The sequence below is a fragment of the Delphinapterus leucas genome, unplaced genomic scaffold, assembly GCF_059928025.1.
Source record: "Delphinapterus leucas isolate spDelLeu-1000000601 "Yukka" unplaced genomic scaffold, BTC_Dleu_Yukka2 spDelLeu_asBTCV2_sq25, whole genome shotgun sequence".
NCBI classification, from domain to species: domain Eukaryota; kingdom Metazoa; phylum Chordata; class Mammalia; order Artiodactyla; family Monodontidae; genus Delphinapterus; species Delphinapterus leucas.
Genome location: NW_028322234.1, coordinates 10,399,149 through 10,424,899, shown reverse-complemented (window position 1 = coordinate 10,424,899; position 25,751 = coordinate 10,399,149). Strand labels below are relative to the sequence as shown.

The window sequence follows — 25,751 nt, the reverse complement described above, 5'->3', positions numbered from 1 at the left end:
GCCCCTCCACCAACCCTGGGGTCCGCAGCTTTAGAACCCCCAGCAGGCGAGGTCGGAGGAAGAGGGGCTGGCAGACGGGGACGGGAGCGGGCAAAGGCTGGAATGGGGTGGTGGTATAATTGGGGCTGGCAAGGGGACAGCGGCCACAGTTGGGACAGGAGAGAGTCACAGTTTGGGTAAGGGTCTCGGTGTGGCCAGTTTGGGTAGAGTAGGGGCGTCCTTTGCGGCGGGAGACAGTATAGGACAGGAAAGGCGTGATATGGGCTGCGGAGAGGTCAGGGTCCCCATTTGGCCAGGTAGGGGCACAGCTTGCTCAGGGTCAGGATAGGCAGGCTGCTCAAAGGTCAGGATTGGGTCGGGGCGGGGGGGACTCTGTCCAAGTCCGCAGTGCCTGACCTCTGAGACTCGCTGATGAATGAATGCATGAGGGGCCAGAAACAGGTGCCCAGCTGGATACCGGTTAGGTGGATGGCAGGGCTGGGGCGTTCACCCTGGTGCTGCCGGGCTGCCCAGTTGCCCTTCCAGCAGGGGCTGCTGATTTGACTCTTGCCACACCCGCATTTGCAGCAGTTGCTGGAGAGGCCAGCCAGGACATTGCGGCTGCCCCGCAGAGCCCCTGGGGTGCCCTGCCAGCCCGGTCAGCCTCTATAGAAGGCCTGGAGGGACTTGGTCAGGGCCAGCCACTCGCTGGAGGCCACTGCCTCATCCAGCTCGCTGTCTGCATTGGAATCTGCGTCTGGGAAGGCATCCCTTGCAAAAGATGAAAAGAGTTAGTGCTTGGGACTCTGTCAAACCCAGAGTCCAGGCTCCTGGCTGGTCCAGCTACTTCTCTGTTCTTGTGACTCAGCCTCCTGAGTAAAGATTTTGATTCCATTCAGACCTGGGTTCCCGCTTTGATGGGCAGCTTACTCAACCTCATTGAGCTTGACTTTCCTCTTCTGTCGTATCTTTTCCCCTACTATTTATTTACTGAGGACCTGATGGTTAAGAACATGTGTTTGGGAGCTGAGCTGAACTGACTGAGCACCAATCCCATTATCATCTCTCAGCTTCCGTTTCCTTGTCGGCAAAACGGGGATAATAACTCCTACCTTCCAGGGTTTTATACAGAGTAGATGATTTAATTAATACCCATTAAAAAAAAAAAAAACTTAGAATAGTGTCTGGCACATGGTAGGCACTCAACTTTGTCCTAATCTGTTTTCACTGAATTTTGCTGCTTAACAAACCTGCAAGATACAGGGGCTGTGCCTCCCTTTTGCAGATAAAGAGGATCAGGGGAGGAAAGCAACTTGGTAGGAGGGTCACCTACTAGGTGGCAAATCTAGCCTTGTACTCACCACACCCCTCACACTCCCTTCTCTGAAGGCTTGGAAAACACTTTAGTTTCGGCTTCTGAAAGGCACTTCCCAGTGTTGTGCAAAGAGCAGCCTTGCCTAATGCAGGGCACAGGGCTCCCAAGTAGCAGCAGACTTTTAGCTGGTGTGGATGGCTTGCTGCCCCTCCCCCATCCGGCTCCCCCAGCCTTGACACAGCTTTGAGGGCCTGGCCCATCTCCCCAGCTGCATGTGGTGGAGGAGGGACTCTCCTGCCCCAGCCCCTCATCTCACCTCTGTCCCTGGCTCCTTGGACCCATCTTGTGTCCTGTCAATGTCCCTAACACACACACAGCACCTCCCCAGCCTCACCCATAGCTTCACAGGCCTGGATGTCTGACCTCTCCACCAGGAGCCCCCACAGGTGAAGATGACTGCTCGGATGAATTCACGGCCGCAAAGCTTCACTCCGTAGGGTGCTGCCTGGGCCTCGGTCCACAGCTCCCCAGCCAGCACCCCCATGGCCAGCAGCAGCAGCAGAGGACGTTTGGCCATGCTGGACAGGACTGCCTGAGATGTGAGAGGTGGCACAGCAAGGCAGCTTCCTGTGGTTGGTGCCTCCACCGCCTCCTGGCCCCCCATTTATACATCTTAGCTCCCCCCTCTTGTCATGCCTGTCATGGGGGAGCGAAGTGACCTCCTTTATCTCCACTAGCAGAGAGGAGGCAGGCACGTGGCCCCCTCCACCCCTCCAGCACTGACCTTTCCCGTTTCCTAGACCAAGCGATAACCTTTCACCAGGGATGGGGTGACGTGGTCCAGCTCACTGTCATCTTCAACAGGGAGAGGTGAGAAGGCCTCCACTTAGCAGAGACCAGGAACCCAGACCCCCACCAGACCGGGAGAGAGGGCACAGCCAGCCCCCCATCACCACCATACTGCTAGGGTCCCAGGCCTTCTCCATAACAACAAGAATAATGAGTGCTTACACAGTATGCACTGTGGGGCCAGGCACTGCTCTAAATATGTATATTTGTTTAATTGATTTAATCCTCCCAACAGCCTATGATAATAGTTCTCATTTGAGCAAGCCTCAGAATCTCCTGGAGGGCTTGTTAAAACACACATCACTGGGCCCTATGTGCAGAGTGTCTTAAAATCTGCATTGGCAACAAATTTCCAGGCCATGCTAATGCTGCTGGTCCAGAAACCACACTTTTTTTTTTTTTTTAACTTTTTACGTTATATTGGAGTATAGCCAATTCATAATGTTGTGATATTTTCAGGTGCACAGCAAAGGGCCTCAGCTATACATACACATGTATCCATTCTCCCCCAAACTCCCCTCCCATCCAGGCTGCCACATAACATTGAGCAGAGTTCCCTGTGCTCTACAGTAGGTCCTTGTTCAGAAACCACAACTTTAAGAGCCACTGGACTATGAGACTAGGACTAAGACTGTCTCCAGGTTACAGGTGAGGATACAGAAGAGTGACCTAAGGTGCCCAAGATCAGCTAGTAAGTGGAGGTGGGAGTTGGGGTTCAAACAGAGCCTCTGGTTCCAGAGCTCATGCTCTCCAAGGGAAAAAATATTTTTTTTGATTTTTATTGGAGTATAGTTGATTTACAATGTTGTGTTAGTTTCAGGTGCACAGCAAAGTGAATCAGTTATACATACACATGTATCCACTGTTTTTTAAGATTCTTTTCCCATATAGGCCATTACAGAGTATTGAGTAGAGTTCCCTGTTCTATACAGGAGGTTCTTATTAGTTATCTATTTTATTTGTAGTGGTGTGTGTATGTCAGTCCCAATCTCCAAATGTATCCCTCCCCCTAGGGAAAATTTTTAAGGATTAAAAAAAATGTTGGGACTACCCTGGTGGTGCAGCGGTTAGGAATCTGCCTGCCAATGCAGGGGACACGGGTTCGAGGCCTGGTCCGGGAAGATTCCACATGCCACAGAGCAACTAAGCTCATGCACCACAACTACTGAGCCCGCGCGCCTAGAGCCCATGCTCCCGAACAAGAGAAGCCACTGCAATAAGCCCGCGAACCGCAACGAAGAGTAGCCCCCGCTCGCCGCAACTAGAGAAAGCCTGCGTGCAGCAACAGACCCAATGCAGCCAAAAATAAATAAGTAAATTTATTTTTTAAAAAATTGTTATGGGAACAGAGTTTCAGTTTCGCAGATGAAAAGGGTTGTAGAGATGGATGGTAGTGATGGTTGCACGACCATGTGAATGTACTTTATGTCATTGAACTGGACACTTAAAATGGTTAAGATGGTACATTTCATGTTATGTGTATGTTACCATAATTTTAAATATAATTTTTAAACGTTTAACTAATATCATATACAGAGAGGAACTGTCGTGTGCTGGGCAATGTTTAACAGTGGGCTTTCCAGATACAAATGAACTTATTTACAAAACAGAAATAGACCCACAGACAGAAGACAAACTTATCATTACCAAAGGGGAAAGGGGTGGGGGAGGGATAAATTAGGAGGTTGGGATTAACATATACACACTACTATATATAAAATAGATAACCAACAAGGACCTACTGTATAGCACAGGGAACTATACTCAATATTTTGTAATAACCTATAAGGGAAAAAATCTGAAAAAGAATATATATATGTATATATATATATATATATATACACACATATATATATATGTGTGTAAACTGAATCACTGTTCTATACATCTGAAACTAACACATTGTAAATTAACTACGCTTCAATTTTTTAAATAATTTTTTAAAAATATTTATTTATTTATTTATTTGACTGCACCAGGCCTTAGTTGCAGCACGCGGGATCTTTAGTTGTGGCATGCGGGATCTAGTTCTCTGACCAGGATTGAACCCGGGTCCCTTGCATTGGGAGCACGGAGCCTTAGCCACTGGACCACCAGGGAAGTCCCTATACTTCAATTTTTTTAAAAATAAATTATTTTATTTTATTTATTTTTGGTTGCGTTGGGTCTTCATTACTGCATGCAGGTTTTCTCTAGTTGCTGCGAGCGGGGGCTACTCTTCGTTGCGGTGCGCGGGCCTTTCATTGCGGTGACTTCTCTTGCTGCAGAGCACGGGGGCTCTAGGTGTGCAGGCTTCAGTAGTTGCGGCTCGTGGGCTCTAGAGCACGGGCTCAGTAGCTGTGGCACACGGGATTAGTTGCTCCGCGGCATGTGGGATCTTCCCAGACCAGGGATGTCCCCTGCATTGGCAGGCAGATTCTTAACCACTGCGCCACCAGGGAAGTCCCCTATACTTCACTTTTTAAAAATATTAAAAAAAATAACAAAACAAAACAAGTAAACCCCAATGGGCTCTCCGGGAAAAAAAAAAAAAAAAAAAGGCCCTGATTTATACCAGTTATAGGTTTCTGGCCAATTTCAAGCTACCAGCGTGATATCAGTGTGATGTTGCCAAATTCCTGAAAAGGTAACAATCAGTTTTCACAAGTCAGTATAAGCCGGCTCCAGGACACCACCAAAATGTGAAAAACATTGCAATTCGCTCAATTTAAAAAATAATGATTTTTTTAAACACTCATGTCATCATTACCCAGATCAAGAAGAAGGACAGTGCCAGCACCACAGGTGTCAAGCCCCCCCGCCCCGCATCCCCAGTCACAATTTCTCCCCTACAGAGGTAGCCACCATCCTGACTTCAGCCATCACCACTTCTTTGCTTTTTATTCGTTTTTTTTTTTTTTTTTTTTTTTGTCACCATGCCGCATGGTTTATGCGATCTTAGTTCCCCAAGCAGGGATTGAACCCAGACCCTCTGCATTGAGGGCTCGGAGTCCTAACCACTGGACCGCCAGAGAATTCCCTGCTTTTAATTAGTTTTAACACCAACCTGGGCATCTCTGAAACAGATAACTGAATCTCTGAAACATAACTGAGTCTATATCTTTTTTTTTTCCTTTTTTTTTTTTCATTCTAACAAGTTGAACTTTTTATCAAAGTTCATACAGATCTGGGCACATACAGAAAAGTGCCCAGATCATCAGTGGACACCTGGAAGAATTTTCACAAACTGAACACACTTCTGCATCCACCCCTCGGGTCCAGAAACAGAACATTCCCAGCCTCCATCCAGAGCAGGGAAATTAAACTCCACCATCTGGGAGGAGGAGTATGGAAGAATTTGTGGACATATGTTAAAACTATACTAACTAATAAATGCTTTGAGGCTATGCAAAGATCCTGTTTCCCGTTCCACCCACTGATATTAGCATTCATTGGTGGATCGTGTGCATATGCTATTATTTATTATTTGGAATTCTTCTGTAAGGAAGAGTTGTTTCATCTCCATTTATTTACTTGTGCAATTATTTGTTTATACCAATATGGACTCATGAATAGTTATTTTTATTCTTTGGGTTAAAATTCAATACTATTATTATTTATTTCACCACCCAAATTGTTCCAGCTTTGGCCATTGGGAGCTCTTTCAATTGGTCTCTGCTCTAAGCATTTTCTTTCAGGCACTGCTCTTTTGACATGACTATCTCTCTCTGTCTCTGTCTCTCTGTCTCTCTGTCTGTCTGTCTCTCTGTCTCTCTCTCTCTCTCTCTATATATATATATATATATATATATTTTTTTTTAAGTACTTTCTTACTGTCTGGCACCACAAGATGTTCCAGGCTCATGTTGCATTTCCCCTGCCCCAGTCCTAGTATCAGCCATTTTCCCAAGGAGCCTGTGTTCCCTTTACTGGAGAGTGGCATTGAGAAGCCAAGACCTGGATGCTGAGTCTGCTCATTGCTACTGAGGGTGGGAGTTGATGTTGTTGCTTCTGGGCCTTCTCAGCTGACAGCATCACTTTAAAAAAAATATATTGAGGTAAAATTCATATGAAATAAAATTGACCTTTTTTGTGTGTGTGTGGTACGCGGGCCTCTCACTGTTGTGGCCTCTCCCGTTGCGGAGCACAGGCTCCGGATGCCCAGGCTCAGCGGCCATGGCTCACGGGCCCAGCCGCTCCGTGGCATGTGGGATCTTCCCGGACCGGGGTACGAACCTGTGTCCCCTGCATCGGCAGGCGGACTCTCAACCACTGCATCACCAGGGAAGCCCAAAATTGACCATTTTAATGTTACATGTACATGCATGTTCATAGTAGCACTAGTCACAATAGCCAAAAAGTGGAAACAACCCTGATGCCCATCAACAGATGACTGGATAAACAAAATATGGTCCATCCATACAATGGAATATCACTCAGCCTAGAAAGGAACGAAGCAATGACACATGCTACAATGTGGATGAACCTTGAAAGCATTATGCTGAGTGAAAGAAGCCAGACACCAAAGGTCACATAGTGGATAATTCCATTTATAGGAGATGTCTGGAATAGGCACACGCATAGAGACAGAAAGCAGACTAGTGGTTGCCAAGGGTTGGGAGGAGGGAGGAATCAGGAGTAATTCCTACCGGTATGTCTCTGGGGTGACGAAAACATTTTGGATCTAGACAGAGGTGGTGGTTGCACATTATGAATATAATAAATACCACTGAATTGTTCACTTTACCACGGTTAATTTTATATGTCAATTTCACCTCAATTTATTTATTTATTTATTTTTGTTTTTTGTTTTTTGCCACACCGTGCAGCTTGTGTAGCTTCCCCAGTGAGGGATCGGAACTGTACCCCCTGCAGTGGAAGTGCAGTCCTATTTAATTATTTATATTATATATTTTAAAATTTCACCTCAATTTACAAAAAAACAACAATAAGGGCTCTGGTGATGGGCAGAGCGGGGTTCGAATCCCATGTCTGCCTAGTTCCTGCTGTGTGACCTTCGGCAAGTCACTTAAGCTCTCTGTGCCTTGGTTTCCTCACCTGTAAAACAAGGAGGATTCAATGAGTGCGTCAAATTCTTAAAACAGCCTGTGGCATGCAGTAAGTGCTGTTTAATTAAATGTTTTTTTTTTAATTTTAAAATTTTTATTTTTATTTTGGCTGTGTTGGGTCTTTGTTGATGCACGAGGGCTTTCTCTAGTTGTGGCGATCGGGGGCTACTCTTCATTGTGGTGTGTGGCCTTCTCATTGTGGTGGCTTCTCTTGTTGTGAAGTGTGGTCTCTAGGCGTGCGGGCTTCAGTAGTTGCGGCACATGGGCTCAGTAGTTGTGGCACGCGGGCTCTAGAGCTCAGGCTCAGTAGTTGTGGTGCATGGGCTTAGCTGCTCCTCAGCATGTGGAATCTTCCCAGACCAGGGCTCGAATCCGTGTCCCCTGCATTGGCAGGTGGATTCTTATCCACCGTGCCACCAGGGAAGCCCCTTAAATGTTATGTCTACTTGACACATCCCTTTTGGATTTGAACTTTATTCCTTTGTCCTTTTCTTCATGACAGACTCCTGGCCTTGGTTGCCCCCAAGGCCAAGGACAACGCTCCAGAAGACAGGAGTCGTATCTGACTGTACTGCTTCAAAAGGGTTGATGAATAATATGTTCCCCTCCTCTGCCTCTTCTCCTGGCCGCTCTCTACGGATGTACCCTTCTGCCCTTTTCTCCATATCCCCAATCCTGGCCCAGGGGCTGCTGATGAACAAACACGTCAGGAAATATTTGTTGCCTGTTTGACTTTAACTGACTGTCCCAGAACCAGAAGCTTCTTTTGTGCCTCACACAGAATCAGAATTTTGAGCCCATCACAGCTGAGTGCAAATCCCACTTCCTGCGAGCAAGGCGCTGCACCTCTATGAGTTCATTGGGAAGATGTAGATAATAAGCATATCTACTTTATGGGGTTGTTTGAGGACTTGGGTGAAATTATGCAAAGCGCTTAGCACTGGGCATAACACCCAAGTGCAGAGGGTTGAATGGTGATCACCTCCTGGTGATATATCGCAGGACCTGTGAATGTGATCTTATTTGGAAAAAAGGATCTTTGTGGATATAATTAAGGACTCTGAAATGAGATCATCCTGGATTATCTGGGTGGGCCCTAAATCCGATGACAAGTGTTAATAGACAGAGACAGAAGAGAAAAGGCCAAGTGAAGATAGAAGCAGAGATTGGAGTGATGTAGCCAAAGAGGCCAAGTCATGCCAGGAGCCACCAAAAGCTGCAAGAGAATGAAAGATCTTCCCCTAGAGCCTTGGGCACGAGCCACAGCTCTGCTGACACTTTGATTTCAGACTTCTGGCCTGCAAAACTGTGAGCGAATAAATTTCCACTGCTGTAAGCCACCCAATTGTGGTGAACTGTTACAGCAGCCATAGGAAACTCATATATAAGAATTGGGAAATGTTATCTGCTGCCAATATCATTATTGTTACTGTCATCACCACCACCACCATTATCATGGGCAGCATAAAAATGCACTTAAGGGACTTCCCTCGTGGCACAGTGGTTAAGAATCTGCCTGCCAGGGCTTTCCTGGTGGCTCAGTGGTTGAGAGTCCGCCTGCCGATGCAGGGGACACGGATTCGTGCCCCGGTCCGGGAAGATCCCACATGCCGCGGAGCGGCTGGGCCCGTGAGCCGTGGCCGCTGAGCCTGCGCGTCCGGAGCCTGTGCTCCATCCGCAACGGGAGAGGCCACAACAGTGAGAGGCCCGTGTACCACAAAAAAAAAAAAAAAAAAAAGGAATCTTCTTGCCAATGCAGGGGACACGGGTTTCAGCCCTGGTCCGGGAAGATCCCACATGCCACAGAGCAACGAAGCTCATGTGCCACAACTACTGAGCCTGCAGTCCAGAGCGTGATCCACAACTAGTGAGCCCACGTGCCGCAACTACTGAAGCCCGTGCGCCTAGAGCCTGTGCTCCGCAACAAGAGAAGCCACCGCAATGAGAAGCCCGCGCACCGCAATGAAGAGTAGCCCCCGCTCGCCGCAACTAGAGAAAGCCCGTGTGCAGCAACTAAGACCCAACACAGCCAAAAATAAATAAATAAATAAATAAATTTATATTAAAAAAAACACCCACAACCCAGATCTTTAAAAAAAAAAAGCACTCAAATCTTACCAATCAATCCTAAATAAAGCCATTCTCCTAATTTGTTAACTAATTTTATTTATTTTTATTTTTTTATTTATTTAATTCTTGGCTGTACCAGGTCTTAGTTGCAGCACGCGGGATCTTTTAGTTGCGGCATGCGGGCTCATAGTTGCAACATGCGGACTTCTTAGTTGTGGTATGTGAACTCTTAGCTGCGGCATGCATGTGGGATCTAGTTCCCCGACCAGGGATCAAACCTGGGCCCGCTGCTTTGGGAGTGTGGAGTCTTACCCACTGGACTACCAGGAAAGTCCAGTTAATTTTATTTTTGAACAGTTAATACATTCATGGGCTTCAAAAACTGAAAAGTATAAGGTTTATGCTGCAGTATCTCCCTCCCAAGTCTTAGTTCCCCTCTCTTCACCCACAGGTAACCCACTGCTCTTGATTTCCTGAGTATCTTTCTGGAATTTCTGTGCACATATGAAAAGAAATATGAATACAAGTCCTTATCCCTCCACCCCCTCCAACACACACACACACACCTGCTTTTACATTAAAGGTAGCATTAAAATGTTGGGTTTTTTATTGTGGTAAAATATATATAACATAAAATATACCATTTTTAAGTATAAAGTTCAGTGGCATTAAGTACATTCACATTGTCATGCAATTATCACCATCATCCATCTCCAGAAATTTTTCATCTTCCCAAACTGATCTCTGTACCCAGTTCAACAGGTACTCCCCATTCCTCCCTCTCCCAGCTCCTGGTAACCACCATTCCACATTTTGTCTCTATGAATTTGCTTTTTCAAGGTACATTGCAAATTGGAACGACACAGGACTTTCCCTTTTGCGTCTAGATTCTTGCATTTAGCGTAATCATTCAAGGTTCATCCATGTGGTAGAATGTGTCAGAATTTCAGTTCAAGGTAACATGTTTTACATATTCTTCTGCACCTTCCTCCTCCACACCCCCCCCCAACTTAACAACAAATGCTGGAGTGCTCCCCTTTCCGAAGCTCTCTTTATGCATCCTTGTCATTTTCTACAGCCGGATGGTATTTTGCCATGTAGATACCCCATGGTTAATTTCACTGCCAGAGACAGACAGTTTTTCATTCGTTTGTTCTTAGGTTAACACTGCAGTGAAGAACCTTGCACAAATGTCATTTCACACGTATGCAAGTGTATCTGTATATAAATTCTGCAATGTGAGATTTCTGGCTCGAAGATTATGTGCATTTGTAATTTTTACAGATATTACCAGATTTCCTTCCTTGAGGGTTAGATTAATTCACACTCCCTCCAGCAATGGATAAGAGTCCTGTTTCCCTTCAGCTTCACCAATAGAATATTATCAAACTTTGGATTTTTGCCAAAAGAACAAGTGAAAAGTGGTATCTCAGAGTAGAGAAAATTTGCATTTGCCTAACCACAAGCAAGGCAGAACATGTTTCCATATTTCCATGTGTTTAAGAGCTATTTATAGTTTTCTTTTTCCTCTCTGGTCACCTTCCTTGTCCATTATTCTTTCAGGTTGTTGATCTTTTCCTTCCTGATTTCTAGGAGTTTTTTTTTTTTAATTTTTTTCTTTTTTAAAAAAATTAGTTAATTATTTTTGGCTGCGTTGGGTCTTGGTTGCTACGAGCCGGCTTTCTCTAGTTGCCACGAGCAGGGTATACTCTTTGTTGCAGTACGTGGGCTTCTCACTGAGGTGTCTTCTCTTTGTTGCAGAGCACGGTCTCTAGGCGCACAGGCTTCAGTAGTTGTGGCATGTGGGCTCAGTAGTTGTGGTGCACGGGCTTAGTTGCTCCATGGCATGTGGGATCTTCCTGGACCAGGGCTGAAACCCGTGTCCCCTGCATTGGCAGGCGGATTCTTAACCACTGGGCCACCAGGGAAGTCCCTTCTTTTGTTTTGTTTTGTTTTGTTTTGTTGGCCACTCCATGCAGCTTGCAGGATCTCAGTTCCCTGACCAGGGATTGAACCCGGTCCACGGCAGTGAAAGCCCAGAATCCTAACCACTAGGCCACCAGAACTCCCCTAGCAGTTCTTATATGTTAAGGAAGCTTACCATATGGTTATGAAACGTGTAGTAAATATTTTTTCCCGATCTGTCATTTCCCTAAACTCTTAAGATTACTGACCACTAACATTTATTGAGGATTTGCTACATGTCTGGCTTTGTCCTAGGTTCTTTAAACACACCATCTCTGTTCAACCTTATTGACACCATTTTTCATCTCTAAATACTACAACACACATTTTCCTACATAATATAATGCCATTTTCACACCTAACAAAATATACAGTCATTCTTCAGTATCATCTTACACCAAAGCGAATGTTAACATTTCCCCGAGTCTCTGAAATATCTGTTCAGAGTTGGTTTAGAGCAGTGCTGGCCAATAGCACTTTCTCTGATGATGAGAATGTGTTTTCCCATATAGTAGTCACTAGCTACATGTGGCTGTTGAGCGCTTAAAATGTTTCCTGTGAGACTGAGGAACTGAATTCTTCATTGTATTTTATTTTACTTTCTTTAAGTTTTAATAGCCACGTGGAAAATTACAGGCCAATATCCCCGATGAAGCTAGATGCAAAAACTCTCAACAAAATATTAGCAAATCAGGGACTTCCTGGCAGTCCAGTGGTTAAGACTCTGAGCTTCCACTGCAGGGACTAGGGTCCGACCCCTGGTCAGGGAACCAAGATCCTGCATGCCCTGTGGCTCGGCCAAAAAAAAAAAAAAATTAGCAAATCAAATTCAACAATACATTGAAGGGATCATACACCATGATCAAGTGGGATTTATTCTAGGGATGCAAAGAGGTTCAACACCTGTAAATTAATCAGCGTGATAAACCACATTAACAAAATGAAGGATAAAAATCATGTGATCATCTCAATAGAGGCAGAAAAAATATCTGACAAAATTCAATATCCTTTCCTGATAAAAACTCTCAGCAAACTGCTATTCAGAGGAAATGTACTTAATGTAACAAAGGCCATATACGACAAGCCCACAACTAACATCATACTCAACACTGAAAGTTTTTCCTCTAAAATTAGGAACAAGACAAGGGTGCCCACTCACTACTTCTATTCAACATAGCACTGAAAGTCCTAGCCAGAGCAGTTAGGCAAGAAAAAGAAATAAAAGGCATCCCCTCCCGTAAAAATAGCCACACAGGACTAGCAATTACCATATAAGACAGTGCAGATATAGAATATGACTTCCTCATCTTCCACGCGTGAAGATTGTCTTCATGCATCAGATTCATGGATATATCTGCACAGTGTTTATATATCAAACATAAATAAATAAATAAATATATATATATATATATATATATATTTCTTTTACCCTACTGTGTACATAGTTTGAAAAGTTAGAAGAACCACCCTGGGATTCCCTGGTGGCACAGTGGTTAAGAATCTGCCTGCCAATGCAGGGCACGTGGGTTCAAGTCCTGGTCCGGGAAGATCCCACATGCCTCGGAGCAACTAAGCCCGTGCGCCACAACTACTAAGCCTGCGCTCTAGAGCCCGCGAGCCACAACTACTGAGCCCACGTGCCACAACTACTGAAGCCCGCGCGCCTAGAGCCCACGCTCTGCAACAAGAGAAGCCACCGCAATGAGAAGCCCGCTCACCGCAATGAAGAGTAGCCCCCGCTCACCACAACTAGAGAAAGCCCGCACATAGCAACAAAGACCCAACACAGCCAAAAATAAATAAATTTTAAAAATTTAAAAAAAAAAAAGAACAAGCCTGCTAATCATTCACTACACCTCATGTTTAATCAGCAGAAATGCACAGGCTTTTAAGATGAATTTCCAGCATAACAGAAGGACATCTTGTTTGCATTTCAATGCACCAAGTGTCAGATTCTTATTTCATTACTCACTGGCACATTAATGGATGGCTCTTAATTTCTTTTTTTCTCTCTTTTAGCAAAACTCCATGAAGACCTCTCACTCTTGGGTCAGGAGCAAGGTTGCCTTATTTTAAAATGCTATAGTGTCTGAGTTTCACCGCATCAGCATCACATTTTTTAAGAGCTACTTTGTTGCTTTCGCTGTTAGATTAGTACTCTATCATTCAGCATTCTTATTTCATCTTTCTAGTCCCTGAGGGAGGGACACCTACATTGCTTCCAACTTCCTGCTTCAATGAGCATTCTTATCTGGTGCAAAACTCAGTGAATATAAAAACTTGGAAGAGAATTACCAAAGTTGTAGTTCTCTCAATTTAACAGGGATCCAATAACTGGCTTAAACAAGAGAGAATGTTTGTCTCTGCTGGCAGACAGCCTGAGGACCCTGGGTCCTTCTGTCAGTTGCTCCACCATCCTCCAGGGCAGTATCTCCAAGGACATTTGGCTGTGTCTGGAGACATCCTCGGTTGTCACACCTGGCAAAGGGAGGGGTTGGGGAGGTTGTGTGCTCCTGGCATGTAGTGAGTGGTGGCCAGGTATGCTGCTCAATACTCTACAGTGCACAAAATATCCCCCTGCGACAAAGAACAATTTGGCCTCAAATGTCGATGATGTCGCCTGCCCTACAATAGTCCCCAATCTTTTATTTTTTTCTTTTTTGGCCGCACTGCGAGGCATGCAGGACCTTAGTTCCCCGACCAGGGATGGAACCTGTGCCCTCTGCAGTGGGAGCGTGGAGTCTTAACCACTGGATCACCAGGGAAGTCCCCCACTCCTTTTTGTCATGACTGACGCGTTGAAGACACCGGGACAGTTGTCCTGTAGCACACTCCACCCTTGGGGTTTGTCAGTTGCTTCCTGATGTCATTTAACTTGTTCCTCTACGCTTCCCATTTCCTGCAAACTGGATGTTAGGTCAAGAGACCTGATCAGAGTCAAGTTTAACATTTTGGCAAGATGTGTCCCAGGGGAAGCTGTGAACTTCCACTGGTATCACATCAGGAGGCCCCGGAGGCCCAAGGGTCCCTCTACTGTGATGCTCAGCTTCACTGCAGCTAACACTGGTGACAGTCTGGCCTCTGTGATGAAGTCTGCATCCCTACACCTAGTGAACCCTGGGCGTATCTTGCTCCCCAACATCTTCTCACCCGCTGTTTGAGAACACCCATCGATGAATACTGCCCAAATCAATTATTTATTGGCTTCTGCAAAATGGTGATTGTTCTAATTCTCTCATTCCTTCCAGTTTTTTTGGCCATGCCACACAGCTTGCGGGATCTTAGTTTCCCAAGCAGGGATGGGGCCAGGGATCAAACCCAGGCCCCCTGCAGTGGAAGCGCGAAGTCCTAACCGCTGGATCGCCAGGGAATTCTCTCCTTCCACATTTTTTAGCTGGCATTCTTAGACTGTTTGGTGACCATGAAAAGTTACTACTGGGAAGGCAAGATCGTGCTTAATTCCTTACTTTTAATTACCAACATTTTCGGAAAGGAGTTGGTTGAGAGCTACTTCCAATGGGTTAATAAGTGTGTGTGTGTTTTAACTTTCAAATCGAGGTATAACATACATAAAGTGCACAGATCTTAAAGGGAGAGCTCAGGGAATTTTTACAGCTATATACCCGTGCAACCACCACCAGATAAAAATATAGAGCATTTCTAATCCCACACTGCCTTCCCTGCCATTAAGTTTTATAATGAGTAATTTTAATTGAAGAAATGATTTCCAGGCTTGATTGTACCCATCTTGGGGGTTCAAGGACTTCAGGAAGGTGGGAAAATGGGTGAGAAGTAAAAATAGGGCTTCTTGGCACTCCCCCACCCAACATGGCTGGCTCTGGCACCCAAACCTGTCTCACAGAAGTAGCTGCAAGGGTCGAGCGACTTGTTTTGCCAGTCAGGGTTTATCTCGGGCACCTCCTGCCTGGAAGTCTCATTAATTCTTGGGGCTCAGCTAGCATTTCCAAGCAGACGGGGGCTGCCCCTTCTAGTCTTCCATCGAGGGTCACACCCAGGGGCAGAAAAGCACACTGGAAAGTCCCAGAGAAGGAGACAGGCTGTCTGGGTTCTGCTGCCTTCAGTTACATGATCCTAGAGGAGGTACTTTCCCTTCTGAGCCTTTGTTTGCTTACCTGTCAAGTGGGGGGAATATTCCGCTTTGCTGGGTTCTTGGGAGGATTTCAGCAGAATCATCAGACTACCTTTACATTTCTGACCTCACCTCTTGGCACTTTCCTCTTTGCTAATTCCACCCCTGCCAGATGTTTGTTCCAGTCCCCAGGCCTTTGCTTCTGCAGTTCCCTCCACCTCCGCTTTGTGGGGCTTGCTTGCTTTCTACAACTCAGGCGCAGTTCGAATGAGCCCCTCCTCAGGTTACGTGGGCTACAGCGGTCTCTCTTATCACGCACACTCTAATGTTGCTTTTTTTTTTTTTAAGAGTCTTTGTTGTTGTTGTTTTTTAAATTGAAGTATAGTTGATTTACAATGTTGTGTTAGTTTCAGGTGTAGAGCAAAGTTATTCATATATATATATACACTTTCTCAGATCCTTTTCCCTTATAGGTTATTACAAAATATTGAGTATAGTTCCCTGTGCTATATTATCAGTCCTTTCTGATTATTTTCTACATAGTAGCGCCTCACAGCTCTTACGAACCTATCTTGAGTATTAATTTCACTGCTTATTGTGTCTCCTCCTGTAGTAGAATGCAGAGTCTAGGGACTTGTCTGCTTTTTTCACTTTTACAGGCAGGGCCTTGCCTGAGGAAAGTGTAATGTTCGTTGAACTAGGAAACATAAACCCAGAGAGGTGGAGCCACTTTCTCATTTGTCACACAGCAAAATCTGAATTAGAACTTCAGGCTCCAAGACTTTGCTTTCTTTTCCCTCCCTCTTTGGTGGGGATTAGGACACAAAACTTAAGGGTTGTCAAAAAAATTAGTCATCGAGATATTTTTAAAAGTCAAAATTGGGAATTCCCTGGCGGTCCAGTGGTTAGTACTCTGCGCTTTCACTGCGGAGGGCCGGGGTTCAATCCCTGGTCTGGGAACTAAGATCCTGGCCAGCTGTGCCGCTGCCAGGAAAAAAAAAAAAAGTAGAAAGAAGCAAGCTGTGTGTCACTGCCAGGAAAAAAAAAAAAAATTAATGTCAACAAAAAGCAAAAGATAAGATTCGACCTTGCACTCGCATGACTCACCCCGCCCTAATCCCAGTCCTGGCAGATCCCGTCTTTATTTAAAATTTTGCTATTCTGTTCACCATGGATTTATTTTTTTCCCATTAATTTTGATATTTAAAAAATATTGCAATACTTCATTAGAATGTTATTCATCTTGATGATTGAGTTTTTCCACCCAAGACGCTCACCCTAGTACAAGCCCCGCTTCTGTCTCTTCTCCTCCCCTAGAGAAACTGAGGCACGGAGGACTCGGGGTGGGAGTGGGGGAAGGATGGGGGAGCTGTGTGGAGTCGGTTGAGCAACCCGAGCTGCCCCGGGAGGGGCTGGACGGTGACCTTTGCTTATCGCCCGCGGAATAAGCAGCTAATTAAGTCTCCCTCGCCTGCGGGAGACTTTTCCCAGGTCGGCCCGCGCCTCCTACAGGGCCGAGACAGCCGCGGTAGCCCCGGCAGCGGTGACCTTTCCGAGTCCAATGGGGCGGGGAGGCGGGAGAGAGCGGGATGGATTTAGGCGGAAATGGTGGCGGTGGGTATCGCGGCCCTGGGATCGAACCCCGCCCGTCTCGGCTCCCCAAGTTCATCCTACCACCGTAGGGTAATAGGGGAAGGGAAAGAGCGCCCGGTGACGTCATCGAACCCCGAGCCCGGCCTCCGCCGCCAACGTCACAGACAAGCAGCGCAGCGTCACCGCATTCCTCCCGTGACGTCAGCGCGCAAGGCCAAGAACTGGCCCATAGGGGAAGGGAGAAGTCTGAAGGAAGATCTTTACTTTCTCGCACTTCATATTTGGTAAGGCGTTTAAAGTACGCAGAAACGGACTACCACTCCCATCTGGCCTTGCGTGCTGCGCCTGCGCACAGCTTCCAGCGAGAGCGCGCGGCAAGCCTTTGGGCTAGATTGACGTCCCTTTAGTCGAACCAAAAGGCAAGTTTTACGGCCGCAAACCAGTCCCGACCTTACAGGCCCCACCCCTTTATTCTTAGCCCGCAGCTTCCTTGAGGGAGTGACGGGCTCCTCTGCCTTTGAAGGCTTAGTTTCCCTTGATGGACATTCACACCGATGAATCAGAGCGTCGGGAAGTCGAGAGGCTGTTGAAAGACGTGCCTTGGAGCCAATAGCTTAGCGGCAGGGCCTGGCGCCATCCAATCACTTTTCCCAGTGCCGCCAATCACCCTGGACCCCGCCCCCAGCGCGTGACGTAAGTAGGGTGGGTAGCAACAGTTGCCCCGGTGAGGGAAACGGAGGCGCCATAGCCACGGTAGTCGTGGCGACCAAGCAACCCGGCAACGCGAGTCAACAACAACAACCGACCGGCCGACCCCCACCCCCACCCCCCCGGCCCGGCCCGGGGACCCCGGCACGTTCTGTCCCCCTCCCAACATCGCCTCCGAGACCTGTGGAAAGCCCTTCCGCGGACAGAAGTAGGGAGAAGCCGAGGTAACCCGTGCGGCCCCAGGGTGGCGGTCCGGGCCGGGGAGGACAGCGAGGCCCGGGCGGCGGGTGTCTCTGTAATCATAATCTTGGGGGAAGGGGCGGGCGGTCAAAATGGCGGCGGCGACTGTCGGGGCCGTGGGGGAGGGGGCTGGGGCCCGGCTGGGGCTACACCACCCGCCCCCGGGCCCCGCAGCCCGGCCCCCGCGAGGGGCGGGCGCTCGCAGGCAGACGGCGAGTGGAGGTAGGCCGGCCAGCCAGGGCGGGGGGCTTTTATATGTCGGGAGGCACAAGGGGGCGGGACTGGGAGGGCTGGGCCAATGGGAACGAGGGAGGGGCGAGGCGGGACCGAAGTGAGTGGGCGGGGCCGGGCCATAAGGTGTGGGCGGGACCGGCCGGTGCCCCGGGAACTGGGTGGGGCAGCTGCCCCCTAGGCATTCCTGCTCGCGTAAGAGATGGAAGCCGCCTGTGCTTTGTCACTTTAGAACCTGCCAGGACTCAAGTGTGTACCACATGTGAGGCCTCAGTTTTCTATCCTGTAAAGTGGGGAGAATCACTGCCATCGCCTCTTTTTTGTATTTCAGGGACTCCTAATTCCTTTCAGGAATTTCTCTAGGGCTCATTCTTGAACTTTTTACTCCTATCTACTTTTTCTGAATGTTTTTTATAGATTAACTGTTAGTCTTGATTTCAATGCTGTTCGCTCCTAAGTCTGCCTTCTCTCTGAGAAGAGATGAAGGTAGACAATTTCATGAAGCTGTGGGATAGGGGTATGGCTTTAGTCTGGACGATTTGGTTCGCAGAAAGCGAAGCCCATGGCAGAGAGGAGTGATCTTGGGTGACTGAGTTAGAAGAACAGAAACTTGATTGCTTCTATGTGAGCAGCTCTAAGATCTAAGATCTCGTCTTGTCCCTGGGCAGGGGGCTTGTTCCTGGAGATGGGACCATTCCTAGCTGTTCTGCCCATTCTGGTCTTCCTTTGGGGAAGGAAGTAAATGATGGAGTAAAGGGCGCCTGAGGAAGTTTCTGACGCTGCTTCTCTTGGCTAGACACATGTTTTTGTGTCAGTCAAGTTGGTGTCAACTGGGTCACATGTCACTGAGGAGGTACCGGTTTACAGAGCCACGTGGGCAGGGAGCTGGGACACCGAGATCAGAGGGAAGGGGAAGTGTTCCACATTTGTTAGAGGAGAATCTGAGTGACTGCTTTGCCGGGACAAGATCTGCCAGCTTGGGGAAGAATTTTTTTTTTTTTTTTTTTAAACAGCAGCTGGGCCAAGTCCACTGTGCTTATTCTCTGTCTTGCTTTGGAGCTTGGCATCAGCAGAACCGAGTGCATGCTGCAGCCGTTTTCTTTTAAAATCAATCAGTAAACTTCAGGGGGAAGGAACGTTTCAGGTTCTCCCAAAGCTTTCCCTCAAGAATTTGAGATAAGGCTTGGGAGTGTCACTTCTCCAGGGATTTTTCCCAGGTCAGGAAATAACCTGATCTGGGAAATATTTCTAAACTCTAGAAATAACCAAGTTGCCAGGTCATCGGTACCTGTTAGAAAGGCGGGCTCTGAGCAGAAAGTGATCTAGTCTTGTTAACTGCCCCTCCCCGTTCTTATATCTTATGCATTTGAAAGGCCCAAGCCCAGAGGGGTTCCTGAAGGGAACACTGGCTTTGGTCCCTTGTCCTTGAAACAATCAACTGCTTTCTAGCTGTATGCTCCTGGGCAAGTAACTTAACTTCTCTGGACCTTAGTTTCCTCCCGTCTAAACTAGGGACAGTGATCATTGGTAATGATTTTAATCTCATATTACTATGCTGTGGATCCCATAAAAGAATACATGTTGAGCATCAAATACATAGTAATTGCTCAAACTATGTTGGCTGCTACTGTTATTATGATGGCTGTTGCTTCCTGCTCAGCCTTTGGAATTATACCATTCGCATTTATTTTTATCATTTTGAATCGGGTGACAGCCTAGTGGCTTTAAGGCTTGACTCACTTGCTGTGTGGGCCAATGACTGGGCTCCCGGGAAGCTGAGTGCTAGGACTCTAGTTTCTAGTGGGAAAGTGTCACTCTCCTAAGGCCCTTCTCCAGCTTTAGGAGGTAGCCAGAAAGAAAATTTTTCCCTGGGCCCAGGCTCAGACTCAACCTTCCGGGAGGCAGCTGGATGAGCTGGGGCTGTGGGTGTCATGGGAAAGGTGGGGACCTGGGAAGGGTGTCTCTGGAGCTAAGGGTCTCTCCCTCCCCTTCCTGCCACATGCTCCAGCATTTTGGGGCTGAAGACAGGGGATAGGCTAGGCAGGATCCACCCCCCTCCCCATCACCACCTACTAGGGACACGGCCTCCAGATAGCAACCACACAGCGCATAGTCTTCCTGGCCTAAGGGGCCTGTTCTGGACCAGGAGACATCACCTGCCCCTGTAGCACAAGCTTGCTGCTGGCAGGAGGCAGTAACTTTTTCACAAGGTCTTACCAAGTGGGCAGATTTGAACCGGCTTTTGACAGTCACTAGCAGTGTGTTCCCAGCATTGTGGACACTCATTTGACAGTAAAAGTTGAGCCCCAGCTGTGTGCTTGTCAGTGTTTAAGTAGCTGGGGATAGAGTCATGGGCAAGGCAGGTCACATCTCCACCCCTGGGGAAAGCTTACCTTCCTGGTCGTGGAGGGAAGAGGAAAATAAACAGGATACAGGGCCAGGAAAAAAATAAAACAGGAGTATGTACTCCAGAGGGCTTGGAAGGGGGTTACTTGAGACCTGAGAAGGTGGCATATGAACTAGGACATGAGTGATAAGGAGCCAGCAGCTGGAGGCGAGGAGAGCATGCCAGTAGATGGAAGAGCTGGTGCAAAGGTCCTGAGGCAGCAGGAGGCCTGGAGCATTTGGGAAGCCACATTGTGGCTAGAACATTCAGAATGAGAAAGGGGAAAGGGCCAGATCCCACACGGCCCTATGGGTCATGGGGAGGGCTCTGGATTTTATTCTCTGTGATGGGGCGCCTTAGAGCCTTCTCAATAGAGAAGTGACATGATAGGGTTTGTGTTTTCAAAGGATCTTATAGACTATACAGGCAAGAGTAAAGCCAGGAGCCAGTGATGAGAGGGTCCAGGCAAGAGATGATGGTAGCCCAGACTAGCATGGTATTGATAAAGATGGAGGGAAATGCCCAGCCTTAGGATCTATTTTGGAGGAATTATTGACAAGTCTTAAAAACTAAGTGGCTAGGGAATTCCCTGGCAGTCTAGTGGTGAGGACTCCATGCTTTCACTGCTGAGGCCTAGGTTTAACCCCTGGTTGGGGAACTAAGATCCTACAAGCTACATGGTGTAGCCAAAACAAAAAACAAAAAAACTGGATATAGAGGATAAAGGAAACACACATTATTATATTTAATTTCCCCATTCCCCCAAAAGTTCATTTTTGAAGCCAGTCTACAAGTGAGGGAAGTGAGGTTTTCTTTCCATTTCCTTGGGAGGGCCTTGTCCAAGATGTAAACCATTCAGTTAAGTATCTGGCATCTAAAACAGTTGGCAAACTACAGCCTTCACCTGTTTTATATGGCCTGTGAGCTAAGACTGATTTTTACATTTTTAAGACTGATATTTTGTGACATGATTAATATATCATGATATGTGAAAATTATGAAAATTCAAATCTAAGTATCTAGAAATAAACTTTTATTGGCACACAGCCACACTTGCTTGTTTACATATTGTCCATGGCTACTTTAATACTCCAGGGGCAAAGCTGAGTCATTGCAGTAGGCTGTCTGCCTTCAAAGCCAAAAATGTTGACTGCACAGAAATTTGCCAGCCTCTGACCTAAAGAATTGATTCAAACATTCTCCAAAAACAGGTGTTGGCTTTGAAGATAGGTGCAGCCATTGGTGCTTTTTTTTGGCAGTTTCGTTGCTAAGGAACAGATCTGCTGAGTCATGCTCAGATAGACCGGGAATGCCTCATCCTGTATAAATATTTGTGACTTATTCCTCTCTAGGGAACACCCTACAGAACTCTGCTTAACCTAGTCTTCCACAAATGGCAAAAAAATGGGGGTTCCCTGGTGAAATAGTTATGGGAAATATGTCATTCTGTATCATTCTTCCTGGAGACTAACAATGACAGTGCTGAGAAGGTCTCCCAACAGAGAAGTTGGTTTAACTGTTTTATCCATCTCCTCTTCCCCCCCTTTTTTTTTTTTTTTTTTTGTGGTACGCAGGCCTCTTACTGCTGTGGCCTCTCCCGTTGCGGAGCACAAGCTCCGGACGCACAGGCTCAGCGGCCATGGCTCACGGGCGCAGCCGCTCTGCGGCATGTGGGATCTTCCTGGACCGGGGCATGAACCTGTGTCCCCTGCATCGGCAGGCAGACTCTCAACCACTGTGCCACCAGGGAAGCCCCTCTTCCCCTTTTTGAGCTCAGCCTTTCAGTTGTCTCATCGCCACCTCCCCCTGCCCCTGAGGGGAAGGGAGGAGGCCTGCAGGGTTGGCACCTCGAGGAGGAGAAAGCACCAGCAAGTGTGGAGCTTTTAAAGCCCTTTTGTGGTGGGAGGGGCCCCTAGGGGCCAGCTCTCTTAGGGCTGGGAAGGTCCAAGCCAGGGTTTCTCAGTGCCCCCAGAACCACCTGCCTCTGAATCATCCAGGGGACTAGCTCAAACAGCAAACTCCAGGGTCATCCCAGACTCTGGCAGTGGGGCCTAGGAACCTGCATTTAACTAACTCCCCAGGTGAGGCTGATGAACACCAGAGTCAGAGTCCCCCTTGGCACCTCTTTCCAAGAGCTTGAGGACTGTGTCTCTCTCCCCCTTCCAGCCCCAACTGGCATGGATGTTTGTTGAATGAATAATAATAATAGCAACTTCCATTTCTCAGTGCTTATTGGGTGCTGGGCTGATCACATTGGATCTTTACAACAGCCTTATGAAACAGGTGTTCTTATCATCCCCAGGTGACAGATGGGAAAACTGAGGCCCGGAGGAAAGTCAGTTACACGTTTATGAATTAAGAGACAGGCCAGGGTTCATGTGGAGGTGGGTCTGACACTGGGCAGACAGGTGCTGATCAGCTGCAGTGACTTGAGCACCTGATCTGGGCCAGAGTTTGGACCCAGTAGCATGAGACCGGAGGAGGTGGGCCTCTCTAATGCTGGCAGAAAAGAGTTTGGGAAGTGCAGGGGCTGGGGGAAGATGTCTTCTCTGTGTGCATGGCAGGCAGTAGCCTCTTCCCTCTCCCGGTGGGCAAGCTCCCCCTGCTGCCTGAGTCCCTGGCAGGCCACCCTTCCGTCCTGCCCAGTGGGAAAGCCCAGAACAGCGCCCCTGGACCTGAACCAGGGCCCATTCCCCCTTGGCAAGAGAGACCATGTGCCTCACCCAGCTCCTGGGAGAGGGACCACAACCTTTTAGCAGCCACAAAAGCTGCCTCTGCCTGGTCAGGTGGGCCCCATTCTGAGGTCAGCGGGGGCTGCTGGGCCTGCCCTGTGGCCAGGACCTGTTCCCAGCCCAGCTGCCCCTGGTCCTAGAAGGCCACTTTCCTTGAGGAGCTCACATCTGGTGTCACCACCCATAGCTGCCCTCACTTTTGTGGCAGCAAGCAGCTCAGGAGGCTTTTTGGACTCAAACAGCATCCCTGTGTCTGGCACCCCACTGGGAATGATACTCAGCCAAGGATCCAAGCCCAGATGGCAGGCAATTAGGGAACTGGCACAGGTTGGCCGGGAGATAGCTTTCCCCATGACTTTCCTTTCTGGCAATTAGCCAGCTAGTCAAGTGCTTAGAATGCCCAGGGTTCAGATGCAGTCCTGCCACTTCCCTGCTGTGTGGCCTGGGGCAATCTCAACCTCTCTGAGCCTCAGCTCCTCCTCTGGCAGAAGGAACCCAAATTCAGATGTGATGGTTGCAAAGTCTTAAATTAAGTAATGTAGGGGGGGGGACTTCCCTGGTGGCGCAGTGGTTAAGAATCTGACTGCCAGTGCAGGGGACACAGGTTCGAGCCCTGGTCCAGGAAGATCCCATATGCCGCGGAGCAACTAAGCCCGTGCGCCACAAGTACTGAGCCCGCGTGCCGCAACTAATGAAGCCAGCGTGCCTAGAGCCCATGCTCCACCACAATGAGAAGCCCGGGCACCGCTCGCCGCAACTAGAGAAAGCCCGTGCGCAGCAACGAAGACCCAATGCAGCCAAAAATAAATTAATTAATTAAAAAAAAAAGAAAACCACAAGCTTAAAAAAAAAAAAGTCATGTAGGGACTTCCCTGGCGTGGCGGTCCAGTGGTTAAGACTCCACACTTCCACTACAGGGGGCACGGGTTCAACCCCTGGTCAGGGTACTAAGATCCCACGTGCCACGTGGCGCGGCCAAAAAACAAAAATTAAAATTGAGTAATGTAAAGAAAGCGCTCAGCACAGTGCCCAGCCTGCAGGAGCCCTCAGGAGAGCTGTATTATTTGTTTTTGGGTGAGAGCCGGAGCTCTCCCAGCACAGGGGTCCCCCAGGCACTGGGGCCTAGGAAGGAAGAAGGCAGGAATCCTGGGCAGGGATGAGTGGAAGAGGTGCAGACCAGCTCCAGTCCATACTTAGTTGCCCTGCAGTGATGGATTTGTTATATCTTGCCACCAGCCTCAGGATTTAATTAAGTTACTGATGAACTCAAATGTGTCTCTAGGGAGCCAGGAGCTGTCCCTGGTTTCCTCTGCCTGTAGATTAATTCTTGTTTTTCCTTCTTGTTTTTTCCTCCTCTTCTCCCCCGCCCCGCCCCACCTTTCTTCCCAAGCAAGCAAAAAAAAAAAAAAAGAAAAGCCTTATTTATTATCATTTTCCCCACTGTTGGCATGGCAACACAGGCGTACGTTACTGAGCTACAGGCAGCCCCGCAACCATCCCAGCCGCCACAGGCCCCTCCACAAGCCCAGCCCCAGCCACCGCCACCACCAGCCTCAGCAGCACCCCAGCCCCCCCAGCCCCCCGCCACCACCGCCAACCCTCAGCCCCAGTATGTCACCGAGCTGCAGAGTCCGCAGCCTCAGGCACAGCCACCGGGCGGCCAGAAGCAGTACGTGACAGAGCTCCCGGCCACCCCCACGCCCTCACAGCCGGCCGGCACACCCGCCCCGTCCCCGGCGTCCCAGCAGTACATCGTGGTCACCGTCTCCGGTAAGTGGACACGTGCTCAGAGCGAGGGCACTCAGTGAACAACCCCAAAGGGAGTTTTGGGGAGCCTAGCATCCTGGATGTCGGGGCACCCTGGCGCCCTCCCATTGTCACTTATTATGCCTGTTACCAGGAGGGCAGCTTTTAAACTCTCTGGGGTTCCCAGGTGGGATCTGGGGGGCACCTCTGGGGAAGGAGTAGTCAGACCAAGCAGGGAGGCCTCTGTGCCCCCAAACTCCTCCCCACCGGGGCAGCTCTTAGAGCTGTTTCTGTCTCTATCCTCAAGTAAGGTGTCACTTGAAGAAAGGATTGGGCAGTGGAGTTAATTTGCAAACGCCTGCTGGAGATGGAGGGTGAACACACAGCCATCATCCGTAAAGGGATCATAACAGCTTCAAGCGCTCAGGGGCTGCGTGTGAGGTGCTCCCTGTGGCAGTTCAGGGAGGTCCGCTGGGAGGCCTGGAGGGACCACTTCCCCTCCCCTCCCATTTCATTTTTGGCAAGACTCAGGCCAAGCGGGGCTCTTGGCTGGGCGAGCTCGTGAGCATGTGATGTGGCCAAGGGCTCCTGTTTGTCACTGTGGCCGCCCCTTGAGGCTGTGGAGCAAATGACCAGGAAGCTTGGGTCATGGCACCCATGGTTCCTGCCTAGAGCATCTTCCCCATGCCCGCTTATTCTAGAATGGGGATGGGCTGAGCAGAGGGAAGTGGGAGCACAGGGTCACGACAGGCAGTCTCTCCCCTAAGGGAGAATGTGGAGCTCCGAACAGGGCTCGGCG

At 48.3% G+C, this 25,751-nt stretch overlaps 2 protein-coding genes across 6 annotated transcripts in view; one reads left to right on the top strand and one right to left on the bottom strand.

Moving 5' to 3' along the window:
* Nucleotides 1-82: 82 nt before the first annotated feature.
* On the bottom strand, nt 83-2,701 carry RLN3 (relaxin 3). Its single transcript, XM_030762227.2, is given in 3 exon segments — nt 83-750; nt 1,670-1,721; nt 1,724-2,701. Coding segments are annotated over 3 exon segments (693 nt in total). The 5' UTR covers nt 1,959-2,701; the 3' UTR covers nt 83-344.
* Nucleotides 2,702-17,630: 14,929 nt separating this feature from the next.
* RFX1 (regulatory factor X1) overlaps nt 17,631-25,751 on the top strand; it is a 31,644-nt gene continuing 23,523 nt past the window's right edge. For 3 of the 5 annotated variants that reach the window (XM_089905389.1, XM_089905390.1, XM_022558314.3), the window contains exons 1-2: nt 17,631-17,841; nt 24,597-24,976. In XM_089905389.1, the coding sequence (XP_089761515.1) occupies nt 24,655-24,976 (322 nt within the window). In that variant the 5' untranslated portion in view covers nt 17,631-17,841; nt 24,597-24,654. Of the gene's footprint in view, nt 17,842-18,172; nt 24,977-25,751 lie in introns of those variants that run through there. The other 2 variants (XM_089905391.1, XM_089905392.1) reach the window with 2 other exon arrangements.